Below are 17251 nucleotides of genomic sequence, written 5' to 3'. Positions count from 1 at the left end.
CCTTCGCCTGGTCCAGCAGCCCCCTCCCTCCCATTGCGGTCCATCAGCTCCCTCCCTCCTTCTCTTTATCTTCGCTGGCTTACTTTAATATTCTCTTTAACAAGCAGCCAGAGGAGAGCCTTGAAGTCGTGTATGGCAGCTGGAAAGTCCTCCTCTGACGCAACTTCCTGTTTACAGTTGCATCAGAGGAGGACTTTCCAGCTGCCATACGCGACTTTAATGCTCGTCTTTGGCTGTTTGTTAAAGAGAATATTAAAGTAAGCCAGCGAAGCGAAGATAAGGGGAAGGGAAGGAGCTGTCCAGATCGTGATTGGGAGGGAGGGGGCTGCTGGACCGCACAATCCTCAGTTAACTGCGAAGACAAGGCCATTCACTATTCCACAGGGCGGTGAATGGTCTTCTCCCCGTACCTGCGGGAACCATTTTTTTTACATCCCCGTTTCAGCAGGCTAGCCACGGGTAACAATCACCGTGTCATTCTCTATTAGAAGTACCAAGTGCCCCTCACTCTTACATCCCATCTTATCCTCAAGCAGTACAAAACTTCCTTTATACTGCTGCCCCACCTCATTCTTTAACCTTTTCATGTCTCCCTCATACAGATCACTACTTGACTATTTTCTTCACAGATACCTGAAGGAGGAGGAGGTGGCACTGCACTCCACCTCCAACTCACCTTGTCAGCTGCTGCCAGCAGATCATCTGCCATCTTGTCAAGATTAGGTGCTTTCCCCGTATATATAAAACACATCATCTCTTTGAAAACTTCTGGTTCCACATCATTGATTTCTACCCGATTCTACATCAGATAAACAGAACAGAAAATCAGGAAATGAAATATATTAAGGGGCTTACAATCTTTTCAAGAGAAGTTTCATAGTCTTCTCCAGCAGCATAATTTTGATTTAAACTCCCATGACCCTTTCTTTAACCACCTAACAGCACCTCTAATCCTTAAAAATACAAAAACTGGAAAGTATCTCCATCTTCACAGCCACCCTAAAGAGTATGTTACTCCTTCTAAATGAACCTGGATTCCCCCATTCTGTGCATGCCCCAATGACCCTTGTTCATGACCAACCCCTTATTTATTCTCCCTGCTAATCATACAATCCTGAACCTTGCCCTCTTCCCTACTCACTATCTACAGTCCTTAGAACTCTCCTTCCTCATCCAATTCCTCCCGCCCATCAGATGATAATAAATAAGTACATGTATATACAGTAAAAGCATCAAATCCCATCCCCTTTTCCTTCTAATAAATAAAATAAAATGACTTACAACATACAGTAGATGAAAATAATGGGTTACCAAAAAATTCAGCATTGGAACTACAAAAACAATAATGGGGATAAAGATCTCTCTAATGACGAAAGCCATAACAGATTAGGACTCTAGCTTGCAAGAGAGATGACAAAGGGAATATGAGAGAAATTTATAAAATCACAAGAGTGGTAGAATAATTAAAAAGAGATTAGGTTCTTACCTTGACATCATCTTTTCCAGTAGATAGGAATGGCATGTTGAACCATAGGGTTAGCCATCTGTGCTCGCGAGCATACTGCAGAAGATGTCAATTACAGCTTTTCAACTCTTCCTCCTCCATAGTCTCTGCTGCTCCATTCAGTTTGTACCAATGCTGGTGACTGCCCTACAGAAGACAGAAGAAGGAGGGGTACAGGGAATTCCCCAAAACCAAGTGTCTAATCTGCTCAGATAAAGTTAAAACAATCACTGCAGAAACAGTAATGTAGTTATAACATTAGCAAACCTCTGAGAGGATCAATGAATTCAAGAAAACACAAATTAAGCAAGAAACTAACAGCCTGAAGCTTTATGGAGCTCAACCATTCCTCCCTTGTAATTCTATGTATAGACTCTTCCTAATCCCATAGTATGACAGTAGAATTTTAGCTACTGAGCTGCCCATGAAGCTTGAACCAGAGAACAGGCGCATCAGATAAAATGCTGGGCAGGTGGGGGTTCAGAATACCATCCCTATCTACTGGAAAAGATATTATAAAGGTAATAACCTAATCTCCTTTTCCAGTGCAATAGGGATGCACCTAAATAGTCCCCAAACTCTAGGTATGACAGATGAGCCTGCTCGTAGTACTTAGGACCCAAAGCGGCATCCTCCTTTGCTGCAATGTCCACCCTGTAAAATTTGGTAAAAGTATGAGGGGAGGACCAGATTTCTGATCCTCAAATCTCCTCGGGTGGAACTGCCTAAGATTCAGCCAAAGAGGAGGCCATGCCTCTTGTCGAATGTGCCTTCAATGAAATAGGTGGCCGCTTGCTGCAGCCAATAGTCAAAGATCATTCTAAAAATCCATCTAGAGATGGTAGTCTTGGAAGCAGGATTGCCTCGTCTTACCCAATTGGTTAACATGAAAAGATGATCTAAAATTAGTCACACCTCTAGGAAACCAAACAAGACTCTTCTGATATCCAAAATGCTTAAGGCCTTGTCTTCCTTCTTGGACCAGTGGAATGAAATGCTGACAATCTAACCTCTTGGTTGACGTGAAACATCAAATCAACCTTCTGTAATAAGGACAGAACCGTATGCAAGGTAACTTCCATTTTCGTGATCTTGAGCACGACAGTGCTTGCAATTCTGAAACTATCTAGGCAAATGTAATTGCCACCAAATCAATTATTTTGACCCACGGATCCACAAGAGAGGCTTCCTGTAAGGGCTCATACAGAGCCCTGCTGAGTCCTTCTAAGACTATATTAAGATTCCAAAAAGGAAATGGATCTTGAATCAGCAGCCATAGTCTTCAAGAACTTGGCTATGTCTGGACGGGCCACTAGTGAAGCTCCCTTCTCTCAACCCCAGAAGCACGAGAGCTCTGCTACTTGAACTTTAAGGGATGCTACTGCCAATCTCTTGCCAAGACCCTCTTGGAGGAATGCCAGCATTGACGAGATTGGGATGTTGCTGCACCAGCATTGAAACTTCTCCCATGCCTTAGAATACGCTGAAATTATCATTTTTGGCACTAAGGAGAGTGGCAAAGACTACTTCTGAATATTTTTATGGACTGTGTGCTCAAGAGCCATTGCTTAAGACTAAAGTGTCCTGGATCTTCTAGGGCAATTGGCCCCTGAGAGAGCAAGTCTGGATGCACCTGGAGTCTGAGACTTTGCTCCTTCTGTAGGCGAATGAGGTCTAAGTACCACGAGCACCTAGGTCAATCTGGATATACAAGGCCTACCATTCCTGAGTGATTTGCTAATTCGGCAGATCATCTAGCTTATCATGGACCAAGGGGAGGGGGTGGGGTGGGCACGTACAGTAGCCCGGTCTCTGGCCATGGTTGAACCAGGGTATCTAGCTCTGCACTTCTGGGTTTGAATCTTTGGCTGAATAACTGAGTTGCCTTTTTGTTCTTTGCAGTTGACATGAGAATGAACACCGGACGACCTCATCGTCTCACAATGGCCCTTGACACTTTCAAGGACAAACACCACTCTCCCGCGTCTAATGTCTGTCTGCTGAGATAATCCGCTTGAACATTGTCCACCCTGGCCATGTGTGCTGCAGAGATTGTCTGAAGGTGTGTTTCTGCCCAACAGAAAAATGCTTTCGCCTCCTGCCGGAGTGCTCCTGGTACCTCCTTGCCTGTTGACATAGTCTCCTCCAACAATGCCACTGCAGTGGCCTGACTGCTTTGTCCTCCAGTAAAGACTGCAGTCAGTGCAGTGCCAGACAAATGGCTCGTAGTTCTAGCCTGTTGATAGACCACCTCCGCTGAGACAGAGTTCCAAGTCCTTGAACTGGGTGATGGTTGCAATGAGCCCCCTACCCAAACAAGCTGGCATCCGTTGTTAAGATGACCCAGGAATTGATCGAGAATGGGATTCCCTTTGCTAGAGACTGTGGGCGAAGCCACCAGCTTATGCTGTTTCTAGCAGCCACTGTCCAAGGAAGTGGAATTTATAGGTAGCCTCTCTGAGGCAACCGAGACAACAAAGTGTCCTGGAGGGGGATCCAAGGACTTGAAGGTAATGCAACGCAGTAGGCCCTGGCTTGGCCAACAGGTCTGTAATTTGACCACAAAGCTTCTGTTTGCGTTCTTCTGGAAGAAAACTCTGCCTTCTGCTGTGTTGAACAAGTCATCCAGATATTCCAAGAACTGTTTTGGAACTAGGTGGTTTTTCAAAAGTTCACAATCCATCCCAAAAACTCTAACATCTCCACAACTGCTGTTACCGCATTTTTTCCTTCCATTTGAGATGGTGCTCTGACAAGCCAATTGTCCAAGTACAGGTGCACTTGCCAATTTGCTCTGTGGAGATGAGTGGCCACCACCATAACCTTGGTGAAAGTTCAGGAAGCCCCACTGCCAGCCCAAAGGAAAGTGCTGAAAATTGGTAGCGATTCTCTAACACATGGAATCTCATGAACTTCCTGTGTTCCGGGAAGATTTGGATGTGAAGGTAAGCTTCCGTCAAAACTAGGGTGGCTAGAAATTCCCTTGGCTCCATCATTGCAACAATGGACTGAATGGTCTCCTTCCGGAACCAAGGAATTCTTAGGGCTGCATTGAAATGTTTGAGATCCAGGATGAGTCTCCACTCCTCTGAGCCTTTCTTGAGCACAACAAAGCATAAGGAGAATCTGCCCAAGCCCAAATCTTCTGGAGGATCTGGTTCTCTGGCTTGAATATCTAGCAATCTGTGTAACATTGCTTGCACCTTTTCTGCCTTCTCTGGCAGGCTGGCCAGCAAATCCACAAACCAGTTGGAGGGAGGGCCTGTGAACTCTATCTTGTAGCCCCCTCTGATAATTTCCAGGACCAGTGGTCAGTCATTATCTGTTCCAGGCCTCCAGATAGTCTGAGCACCAACCTCCAATCTTCAGAGGAGTGGCTTATCGGCTTGCACTGTAGAGCAGGAACCTGAACCATGGTTCCTCCAGTTCCCAGAGAATTACTGTATGGCACCTTGAAAGACTCTCTGAGCAGTGGATCCTGTGGAGCACTAGTAAGTGTTGTAAGCCATGAAAGGGCCCCCCGGCTCTGGCCGCTCGGGGTCTGCTTATCTTGGCCAGCGATCTTGTACACTGGCCATAAGATTGTCTAGGCCCTTGCCAAACAACATCTGTCCCCTGAATAGGAGCCTGCTCAGTGTTACTTTAGAGGTTGAATCACCCGCCCACTGTCTGATCCAAAGTATACAATGGGTGAAGATAGAATATACTGAGACTTTCCCTATAACTCTGATTATACCAGAGTGCAACCACTACTTAGTCTATTCCAGCTAACACAAGCTGTGGCAGGGGCTCATCCTCTGCCAGGTTCTGATTGCATAGCTTGGAATGATAGGCACATGCCACGAAGGCGGCCATGGCTGCAGCCTTAATCCCTAAGGCTAGAGCCTCAAACTGCCTCCTGAGGACCATATATACTCTGTGGTCCTGCGGATTCTTCAAAACTTCACCTCCTTCACTTGGCAGGGAAGTGCGTTTGGTCACCTGGGCTACCAGGGAATTCACCTTTTGCATAGCAAACATTTTCTGAAATTCCTGATCCATGGGATACAGCTTAATCATGGTTTTAGCCACCTTCCCAGGACTCTGTGACTAGGATCTTCATGTCCGGGTACCATGGAAAAGACGTGGGATGAGCCCAAACCCCACTCAGAAGACAACTCTAAGAGGACAGTTTGTAGAGTATCTATCTTCAGCTCTCGAAGGGACTCTAATGATCTCGAGCAATGCAGAGGACTTAAGAGTTGGTGAACAGAAGGGTCCTCTTCCTGGTCTATGGTTGTTATTGCCTCCTGGTCCTCTATATGAGAGACTGCTTCTTCCACCAGGGAAACCTCACTTTAGGACAGTAAAGAAATTAAATCTGACCCTTCATGTAACATTAGAAGAAATTAAGGTATGAAATATTGTAAAATTTATAACAAATTATGTAATTATATTTATGAAGATATCTAGCAGGTAATTTAAATTGATGTTTAAGGCATAAAGCCCAGTTTGAACAACCCTTGATTTTGTCTCAGCTCCTGATGCCTTAAGGCAAAACACAAGTGGTTTTCAGCCCAGAATTGGATAAATGGAGAAAATAATCCAACACTGAAGAGTGTGAAGAGGAGGAAGCATCTAGATGGAGAGTACACCACGCATTAAAGTGAGTCCACTTCTGGTGATAGCATTGCTAAGTAGAAAGTTTTCTTGAAGCAGCTATAATGGTATAAAGTCAGAAAGAGCGCCAAAAAGCAGTGCCAAATCACGCTGCTGCTCATGCAGCTCAGATGGCGAAATTGGATTGCGCAGCTAGTTAGCAGTGGGGCAGGAGTTTGGAAAGCTTGCTCCTGCCCGCTGCACCTCCACCAGCGATCGGCAGAGGACCCGCTGTACCTCCACCAGATTGGCAGAAGTCTGAAGATAGGGAAGGGAGGGGGGGACAGAAGGTAGAGTCTGGGAGGGAGAGTGAAGAGTCTGACAGGGTGCTGGGTGCAGAGCCTGACAGGGAAGGGGAGGAAGGAAGGGTGCAGTGCTTGACAGGGGAGGGATGGAGGGAAGGGGGTTGGGTGCAGAGCCTGACAGGGCAGGACACTTGAATATTAAGCTGCCTGACTTATATTTGAGTCAACTATTTTTTTTTCCTCCTTTTTGGGGGAAGGGGGGGTCTTGACTTATATTTGAGTATACAGTATCTCTTAAAATGCAACTGGATTTCCTCTTTTTGATCCAAAATACTACTATCAGAAACAAGATGATGGGCTTGATAGACCCTGACCTGATTACATATGGCTTTTCTTATGATCATAGTACAAAAAAGAAACCTATAATTTAAACATTACAGTGTACAAACACATTAAAAATAAATATAACACAATGCCAATAAAAACAGTGTAACTGGCTTATTGAGTCCAGCTCTTACCTTTTTGCTCTCTTCCATTTCATGTTCAAACATAGCACTGAAAACTGGAGAGCGAGCTGGAACCCATGAATAGACAAGATTAAATTCTTAAAGTTACAATTGATTACATGTGTACAATCAAATTAGCACCAATAATGATTAAACATGTTCAACCTGTCTCTTTGCCAGTCACCCCAACCTTCAAATATCCTGTCCTCAATGGCCCAATCCCTGCCCAGTGTGAATATCCCAGTCATGCCCAACCATTATGCAAACCATAATAAAAATCTACAGACCTATAAAGATAGTAAATACCTCTTGCACCCAGCTTAATACCTGAACATTTCTTGCTCTCCTTTTCCTATCACTGTTTGCTTTTCTTTCCGTCAGTGAGCTTTTCTTTCCTACACAACTCAATAGACACTCACCAGCAAGAATAGCTTTGTGTGCCTTGAACTCTTGCCCTGCCACACACAAGCAACAATCTGTGAAGCGTGAATTTTCCCACAATCCTCCAAGTTCATCTGCCAACCGGCACTCGGGAACTTTAACCATGTTCATGGTGTTCTGGCCAGAGATGTTTACAGAGTCCTGTACTACACTCACCTGAAAGGAAATTCAAAATGGAAACCAACAGTCAGTGCAAAAGTGAAAGGAGAACGGTGCCATGAAAACCTCTCTTTTCTCAAAGTATTTGGCCAAATAGTTCCAGGTGTCTTCTGTTATTTTATTATTAATTTTGTATTAACCGCGTTGAACTTCTGGTTTCGTGGTCTATAAGCACGATGTTATGTTATGAAAGGAAGTATTGTTTAAAGGAGCTGCAGTGCTAGAGAAGAGAAGCAGGAAGGTACAGAATCCTGTTTCTGTCAGTGGCCAGTTCTGGATAAGATTTTTCTGCTTACCCTATTAGTTTTGATCTTGACACATTACCATCAAAAACCTTTGACAAATTTTTTGCAATGTCTGCATCCAGTTATTTTGACTATAGTGAATGTTGGCTTTGCCTAGGTTGTGGAAGCCAGCCATCGTCGGGCCAATTTTGAAGACAGCATATTTAATTCCTGCATCCTCAGAAAACTATAGACTGATCTTCCAATAAGCATTTCCGGTCAAAGTCATCCAAAGGCTGTTTTCTTACAAACAAGGGACTTCTTGAATCAAAAGAACATACTGCATTCTTGTCCATCTGGTTTTTGGATGAAACACGCTAGTGAAAATGCTCAATAGCAATCCTGAATGAATTAAAAGGATTTCTTGATGGAAGGAAAACTGAACTTATGGTATTATTGGCCCTTTTGTCAGCCGATTTAGTCAACCATTGTTTATGTTGGCATAATTAGTAGATGGGTTTAAGAAGGGTACTTCAATGGTTTGTATCTTGAAGTAACCAGTCTTTTCCAGTTACTTTTTGTTTAGTAACCTCTGATTATTGTCCTTTGAACTATAGAGTACCACAAGATTTGATTCTGTTTCTTCTGCTCAACTTATTTAATCACATGTTAGCCTTACTTGTACAGTAACTGGGTATCCTTTTTTTTTTTTTTTTTTTGCAATGTTCAGTTACCATATACAGTGGTACCTCGGTTTACGAGTGCACCGGTTTGCGAGTGTTTTGCAAGACGAGCAAAACATTTGCAAAATCGGTGCCTCGTGAACTCGCAGGCCTTGAGCATGCTCAGATGCTCAAGGCCCAGCAGAGGAGGAAGCCGATTTTCAAGAGTGCCCAGATGAGGGTAAGAAGCGGCGGGGGGGGGGGGGGGGGGGGAGTGCCCAATTGTGTCGGGGGTGATGTCGGATCGTGGCGGAGGGGTGCCCAATCGTGTCGGGGGGGGGGGGGGGCGGATCGTGGTGGGGGGGCCGGTTCGAGGCAGGGGGGTGCCGGATCGCGGGGGGAGGGGGCCTTTGAGGGGAGCAATGCCGGTTCTCGGGGGGGGGGGGGGAACGCATCAAAGCGAATTTCCATTATTTCCTATGGGGAAACTCGCTTTGATAAACGAGCATTTTGGATTACGAGCATGCTCCTGGAACGGATTATGCTCGTAATCCAAGGTACCACTGTATACTCAAATATAAACCAAGATTTTGGGACCAAAACAAATGGCTCAAAAATGGGAGTCTTGTATTATATCCAAATCTTCCCTCTCCCTCACTATCAGCCCCCTCGAACCAACTTAGACTTCTGCTGCTGCAGTCAGCGCATGTCTGTGTGTGCCCCCAATGGACTGGCAGCTAGTATTCCCTACAAATATAGACTGATGGAAGAAACCCAATGATAACTAAAAGCTCAATAAAAATGATTTCTTATGTTAGAAATTAATTATCCAAAGTGAGTGTGTCAATATTAAGGAGAGGAAAAGAGTCTCAGAAGCCTGCAGAGCTTGAAAATTCAAGAAATAATCTGAGACTTTTATGGTTCCAGATTTCGATCATAGACGCTGAAAAACTTCTCCTCTGTGTGCAAATGTGTGTCATCAATTAAAATAAATAATCAGTGCAAAAACTCCACGTAACTTAGGCTGAAAGTCTGCTCTTAACGGAAGAAAAGCCGTTGTATCGGTAGAGCTATCTGCTCAAACCACCTTCGTCCACATCATTAGCTCAAAAACTTCCGTAGAGAGTGACTATATGCCATGAAAGTTATTCTTTTGAGGACTGAGATTTTCAGAACAACTCTACAACTACTGTGTTTAAAAAAAAATAAAGGAGGCTTGTTTACTGCCAGTGTTTCATGGACAAACGCCGTTTCTTCAGGGCTTTCAGACTTCCTATGTATTCACGCAGCTTGAGTCACATTCACGGTCTCACCAGCATCCTGCTAACGACTCAAGCTGTAGGAATACATAGGAAGTCGGTAAACCCTGAAGAAACAGCGTTTGTCCGTGAAACGTTGGCAGATCCGCACCGAAAGGGGGTCCTCCTGCACGGTCTTCGCGTTCCTTCGTGGTCGAGTGCTTCTGCTTGGTAGCCTTTGGCACTTTAATGACCACCGGTGGAATAGTGGAAGGCGGTACCTGAGCCGAGGAGACGGGAACAGGCACCGGCGTCGAACTCGTGGCCGAAGTCGGGGTAAACGAAGCCGGCTTCAAAAGGCCTGGAGTAGCAGGAGCATTCGCTGGTTTCGCATGGACAGGCGAAGCGGCCGATGAAGTCGAAGCTGAAGGTTCCTTAGCAGCTTCCATCTTGAACATCGACTCCCACAACAGGCAGCGCCGCTTAAACGCTCGCGCTGTTAGAGTGGAACAAGGCCGGCACGATTCGGGAAATGTTCTGGACCAAGACACTGCAGGCAGCGTCGATGCGGGTCCGTCAGCGAAATCGCGCGCTGGCACTTGCTACACTTTTTAAAACCGGTGATTGGCCGGGACATAGGCCGAAAAAGCTCCGCTAGATCGAAGGAGCTGGGCCTGAGCCACGTGGCCGACCCGGCCGACTCGCCGGAAGAAAAAAAATTTTTTTTTTTTTTTTTTTGAAATAAAATAAAGAAAACACACAAAAAGAGGAAAAGAAATCCAAAATCGCGGAATTAGAAGGCAATAAAACGTGAATTCAGTCAGCGCAGAATTGAAGTAAAACTTCTCAGCTCCGCGGAAAGAAAAGAACTGAGGAGACACGCCCGGTCCATCGGGCGGGAAGGCACTGGCGCATGCGCGGTGCGGGCATCTCGAAACTTCTAAGTTTCTTCAAGCAACACATGCTTGTGAGACGTCCGTATCGGGGCTCTGTCGGATGACATCACCCATTAGTGAGAATACCTGCCTGCTTGTCCTGGGATAATGAATGATATTTTGGACATTATCAGGAATTGGATGACTGCTCATAGGCTAGTGTTGAATGTTGCAATGACAAAGATTATGCTTGCTTCAAGAGATCTAGACCCCAAAACTGCTGCTTTACATGGCAACCTCTCCATCATTCTTCCCTACATCAGCTTCAACCCTTTGCTGCCCGTTACTTTTTACATGGTGCTGCATGAGAGCCTCACCTCACAGAATAGAGTAAGCTTGTCATCAGGAAGGAGCCCATTGGCTTCATCTAATAGAAAATCTCTTCGGATGAATTTCTTAAATCCCCAATCCTTTCCCTGCACAAAACGATATGCACGTTGACTCTCTACAAAACAAAAGAGGAGCAAAGACTTGTTAGAAGGCAGAAAAGACCTTATCCAGCACATGCATACATTGCAGTTAACCCTCTACCACCATCAGATTCTTCAGTAGCCACCCAGTCTGTAAGAAGGTAGAGACCAACAACCTGCACACAGTAACCTATGAAACATAGAAACATGATGGCAAATAAAGGCCAGTTGGCCTTCATGTGCTATCAGTGCACTACAGATTAATTTTCAAATCTCTATTTATCAATAACACTTATTGTTTGTATTCCCTTTCTCTCAGCACTTTTTCTCTCACATTGTACTCTTTTTCAATGCCGTTTCTTTTTCCCTGTCCCCTAGTTTCTCCTCCTTTTCTTACTATTTCGTGCTAAATAGGTTTTATTTTTGTGACGCTTCACCTCAATAATTGTTCTACATCGAAGTAAACCTAACAAATTTTCTAGATCTCTCTATAGCCTATTCCAGCACACACAACTTTTCAGAGATGAAGAACCCCACCTTCTCCAATGCCCTCACAGATAGCATGATCCCTACGTACATTTCTTCCAATCACCAACATAAAGCCCATTCAAACACACAAATTCTCACCACGAGTTCCTCTAAAATAATGTGTGTAAACACTCAATAGCTATATATTCTGATCTCTGGGCAAGCCAGATCTGAGTATACCCCAGGAATAGCATCCCCAGCCATTGCAGAGAGGGAAGAGAAGTGGTTATAAAAAACAAAGGGAGAGCCTGTGATTGTATAACAGCCACACCTAGTGGTCAAATTTACTGCCTACAACTGCAGAGTTCTGGAAGGAGCCCAGCTAAAGACGGATTCAACTGCACTATAATGAAGTTGGAAGGGATACACACTATGGAAAAATATTTCTAGGCTGCTGCAATTGAATGTTTAAAATGCCAGATTCCAGTCCTGGTTCCATCTGAATTGTTTAATCTCCTTCCCAGCAAATCCACTGTGTGTCCTTTTTTTCCTTCTATCCAAGCTGCTTCTTCTGTATTCTTTGTCTCTGTAAATTTTTTTTAACAGGATGTTTGTGTTGAAAATCCAAGAAAGTGCCCACCTGCTTTATCCCTATTTTATAAAAGCAACATAGTTGTCTATGCGCCTTTATAAAACAGGCCCCAGATCTAGTCCCAAACACTCAAATGCCGACGCACACTTACACCTGCTGTACCAGCATATTTTATATAAAAATGTGCCTTTAAACTGCATGTCTGCCTCTGTTCTACCCAAACTGCACCCCAAGAATGCCTAGAAGTAGAGCAAATAGAAGTAGGCATGATCTTGTCAGTACATCAACAGCTGTGCAATTTCTTCAAGTCTTTTACTATGTATAAAACTGCCTTTACATACAGAAAAATCTTTATAAAATTACCCCAATAAATACAGGGACTCCACTGGGAAGAAGCAAAAGAACATTTCATATAAAAGGTTAAGTGGAAAGAAAGTTAAGAGGTGCACTGAAGAATTCTAATAGCTCTTCGAGCAAGAACTATGAATCTGAAGCATCATAGTGCTATCAAAAGTTGGTCTAGAGCAGGGATCTCAAAGTCCCTCCTTGAGGGCCGCAATCCAGTCGGGTTTTCAGGATTTCCCCAATGAATATGCATTGAAAGCAGTGCATGCACATAGATCTCCTGCATATTCATTGGGGAAATCCTGAAAACCCGACTGGATTGCGGCCCTCAAGGAGGGACTTTGAGATCCCTGGTCTAGAGGGCAGGTGCTAAAATGGTCTGAGTCTATCAAAGTGTATGGCAGTGTCTCTCAAACCTTTTTAGAGCTGGCATGCTAAATGGAGCAAATATTTTTCATGGCACATTATAACTGAAGTTATAAAATTAGAAAACCAACAAATAATTAAATTTGAGCATTTAAGTTCATGGGTAATTGATAAAGTAGATAGAATAGAATTGCTAATCAATACAATGGATGTGCTTGTTTTTGAATGCAAACTCAAAACGTGGCTCGATAGTCGACAAGCAATTCAATTTAATTTCTGTCAGAGCTGAAAATCCAAGTTCACAAAAATAAGATCATCCAAATGATAACAAAGCCTTGTTTGCTTTGTTGCTCAAATTAGGCTAACTACTGTATAAAAAATAAAAATAAAATTATTTGCTGTTAGTTTTCAAGGATCAATCACATCAAAGAATGATGCTTGTCTGGGCGACTGTATTCTTATAACACTGACAGACTCTTGTGTACGTGACGTACATGTCATCTATTCTAGTGTATACTTATGAAGGGAATTTTAAAGAATAAAGTAAAATTCTGGAATCTCTCGTGGCACACCACTGTGCCTTGGCATAGTTTGAGATACATTGGTGTATGGTGATAGACTTAAAGATCTCACTCATCTGGATCAATCTGCTGTGACTAAAGAAACAAAAATTATCAGGTATGATACATAATGTTTCTTTTGCAAATAAGTTAATCCTGCACAACAAGCTGCATGCTAAAGCCATGTGCCTATGGCTGAACACACTTTTTTAATGCAAGCAAACTTCCCTGCCCAAGGCCGATACATTACAAAGGAATATTAATGTATATCGATTATGTGTCACATTAGGATAAAATCCTGTATTGATACCGAGATGCCATAAGCAGGCGAATCTGAGATTGCAACTTGCTTACCCAGGCCTCCGGAAGGAAGACCTTCCCCAACTAGGTGACGAACAGCATCCCTAGATATTCCAGGCACTGAGATGGAAGACAACCGGCTCTTGGCAAGGTTGAGTAACCATCCCAGTGACTGCAGAAACATCCGCGGAGCTGTGGCCAGACCAAAGGGAAGTGCACAGAACTGATAATGTTGCCCCAAGATCGCAAAGTGCAGGAAGCGATGATGAGAGGCCCGAATGGGAATGTGCAAGTAGGCCTCGGTCAGATCTAGAGAGGTCAGAAACTCCCCTGGCTGAACTGCCAAAATCACAGACCGCAGAGTTTCCATGCAGAAGGAAGGCACATGAAGAGCCCTGTTGACCCCCTTCAAATCCAGGATGGGCCGAAAGGTCCCTTCTTTCTTTGGCACCACAAAGTAAATAGAGTACCAACCTGTGCCCCACTCCTGCAGGGGAACTGTAACCACCATGTGGAGATCGAACAATCTTTGAAGAGTCTGGCGAAAGGCTTGCTGCTTCCACGCCACCTGCAAGGGAGAAGCGAGAAACCGGTCTGGCAAGGAACGGGCGAACTCCAGAGCATAGCCATCCCGAATCACCTCCAGAACCCACTGATCAGACGTGATATCTGTCTACTTTGGATAAAAATCCTGCAGCCGGGCGCCCACCGGAACCAAGACGAGCACCAGCAAGGAGTCATTGGGCAAGACGGGCAGCAGGGGACACGGCGGGGGCACTACCAGCACCCCGACAGGCCCCACGAAAGGACTGCATGTGCTGGAAGAATCTGCCTCTAGAGAGCCCAGAAGATAGAAAAGAGGCAGTCTCTCTACCAGGGCGGAAGTGACGGAAATCACCATGCCCAAGAGCAGCGTCACCTCGAGCCAGCGGCCTATCCTCTGGCAAACAAGGCACTCTGGAATCAGTGAGAGTCTGAACCAACCTGTCCAGGTCCTCACCAAACAAGAAAGATCCTTTAAAACGAAACTTTGTCAACTTAGCATTGGACGCTGAATCCGCTGACCAAGCGCAAAGCCACAAGGTACAGTGTGCTGCCACTCCTAAGGCCAAAGACTTGGCAGAAGCTCGCAAGAGGTCATACATGGCATCCGACAGATAAGAAAAACCCTATTCAATTTTAGCAACTTCTTGCTTTAGAAAGTCCCAATTCTCAGATTTACTTGCAAGCACACGCTGGGCCCAACAAAAACACGCCCGAGCCACTAGCCCGCCACACATTGCCGCCTGGACCAACAGAGCTGTCACATCAAAACTCTGTTTAAGGAGGTACTCCAACTTACGCTTCTCCGGGTCCTTCAAGGCCGCACCACCCTCAACAGGCATGGTATGTCTCTTAGAGATGGCTGAGACCACCGCGTCCACTACTGATGACTTCAGAGTGTCCCTATCCCCTTCTGGAATGGGATATAGGCGGGCCATGGAGCGCGCAAAATGAAAAGGGGCTTCTGGCACCTGCCACTGAGCGACCATAATATCCCGAATATCCTGATACATAGGAAAAGAGCAGGAAGCAGAGCAGATCCCCTTAAGCAAGGGGTCCACCGTACGCGGGGGCTCTGTTACAGTGTCCTCAAAGTGTAAAACCGAGGAGACCTGAAGAATTAACTCATGAAGCTCTTCCTGCTGAAAAATGTGCACCACAGACGCATCTTCACCAGCTGGGGGGGTGCTCAAACCCTTCGCTGGTGGAATCTGATCCCCCCCCCCCAAGAGGATCCTGGAATTCTCCCCAAAGGGTCCAGGTCCTCATCAATAACATCTTGCTCCTCTAGGTAAAAATCCTCATTCGAAGAGTCCCTCGGCGTTTGGTTGAGAGAAGAGTAGAGGGGGGGCAAAACCGCCAGTCTGGGGCTGCGCCAGGGAAGACATCGAGGGCAAACCCCCCTCTTCGAGACCCCCGGAACCTTCTGCCGCCAGCACATAAGCTTTACAAAGTGCTAACATAAAATCAGGGGAAAGGCCCCCGGTGGCCACAAGGGACTCCCTGCCCCAGCAGGGGACCCTGCCATACTTTGCTCCTGTATTTCCAGAACAGGGGGAAGGTCACCTGAGGTAACTGAAATGAAGGAGGTTCCTGACGAAAATGGACCTGAAACCGCCAAAATCAGAGCTCCTGCGGCTTGCCATATCTGAAAAGCCTGGGACTTTCCTGACACTGAGGCCGAGGAACCGACCGACACGAAATGGGAATCCCCAGCTGTTCCGACAGCAAGGGAATCCTTTTCTCACTGACCGTCGGCGGCTAGGGAACCCTTCATGTGGGCGTCAGGAAAGCCCGGGCTTCTCCGTGATCCGAAGCCAACTCGCAAGGTACATGCGGCGGGGTGCCGCCGGCATCTGCTCCCGACGAGGCTACCCCACTAATCTGGCCTGCACAACACTTGCACAGGCTGGCCGCGAGTACCTCGCGTCTGGAGCACAATGAGCATTTTTTCCTTTTAAAAGTGCTCATTGTTCTGAAAACGCCCTAGCTGTAAGAAAAAGTGCCGGTTAGATGAGAAAATACAGTAAAAAGACAGTTTTAAAGGGAAATTAGCCTTTTAGACCGGCACACCTTAGGATTTTTTTTTTACAGAGCAGATTCCACGGCTCTCAAAGCTGGAGGGCTGACCAAGCAGAGGGCCAGGCTGCCGGCTGAGGCACCTCTACAAAAATATGGGGAGGTGGAGGAAGGTGGGGGGGAGAGGGACCCAGCATGAGACCCGCTGGATTTAACATCCTCGAGATCAGACAAATCTCCAAACAGGACCTGTCCAAGCTCTATCTGACACAAAAGGGGAACCAGGAATCCAAAAACAAAGTTCCAATAGTGCTAAGAGGGGGAGCCGAATTAGCCTTACCACCTGCTACCTGAGACTGAGGAAGACTGGATTAGTAGAGGGGAAGCTATGCTGATATACAAGTTTGATCTCAGGCTCCACCTGCTGGTAGCAGTGAGATATAATACCCATAAGTAAAGGTCTACCAGGCGATAGAATGTACGTTGTCATAAATGAACAAAGTGTCCAGTCCCTGGCAAGGACAGAATTTTGACTTATTTAACATCCAGGGAAATAGCTACCCCTACCACTTCAACATTCATCACCAGCAGCAAAGATGACATGCTGTATCTACTGAGAAAAGTCAAAGTCAAAAGTCATGTGTGTGTGTGAACAAAGTCTCCATGTTAGATAGAACGTGGCTGTAGAAAGAGCATAAAAAACTATTGTTAACCAATCTGTTTTCACCTGTGAATCTGCCAGCCTAATACAGCTTGTGAGAGAAGCTGGAGTACAATATTATTTCCCCATAAAGTATATAGAAACGTAGAAACATGACGGCAGATATAGGATACACTCCTGGCCAGTTCAATCTCAGGAATGTGCTGGTTGTAGTGTGAATTCTGTAAAAGAAGAACTGGGCTGAGAACAGCTGAACTGTGAGTTTATTTCTTTCTTTGTTTTAAGTTTATAAAGAAAGCTTGTTTAAGGATTTCAGAATCCAATTTGAAATTATTGGCTGCTGGTTCAAAGGGTTTAGCTGCCTGATAATTTTTTGAGTTAGAGTAAAGCTCTAGGATAGGATTATAAGTACATGTACATATCTACACCTTAAGA

At 45.2% G+C, this 17251-nt stretch overlaps 1 protein-coding gene across 10 annotated transcripts in view; it reads right to left on the bottom strand.

Annotated features, from left to right (window-relative positions):
• Nucleotides 1-17251, bottom strand: part of SPOP (speckle type BTB/POZ protein) — a 70391-nt gene that overhangs the window by 5584 nt on the left and 47556 nt on the right. For all 10 annotated transcript variants that reach the window (XM_033918380.1, XM_033918385.1, XM_033918383.1 and 7 more), the window contains 4 exons: nucleotides 10870-10997; nucleotides 7313-7490; nucleotides 6906-6961; nucleotides 677-799 (listed from right to left, as the gene is read on the bottom strand). In XM_033918380.1, the coding sequence (XP_033774271.1) occupies nucleotides 677-799; nucleotides 6906-6961; nucleotides 7313-7490; nucleotides 10870-10997 (485 nt within the window). The remainder of the gene's footprint in view (nucleotides 1-676; nucleotides 800-6905; nucleotides 6962-7312; nucleotides 7491-10869; nucleotides 10998-17251) is intronic.

The sequence above is a fragment of the Geotrypetes seraphini genome, chromosome 13, assembly GCF_902459505.1.
Source record: "Geotrypetes seraphini chromosome 13, aGeoSer1.1, whole genome shotgun sequence".
Classification (NCBI taxonomy): Eukaryota; Metazoa; Chordata; class Amphibia; order Gymnophiona; family Dermophiidae; genus Geotrypetes; species Geotrypetes seraphini.
Note: the sequence above shows the minus strand (reverse complement) of the source record. Positions and strands in the feature narration are given on the sequence as shown.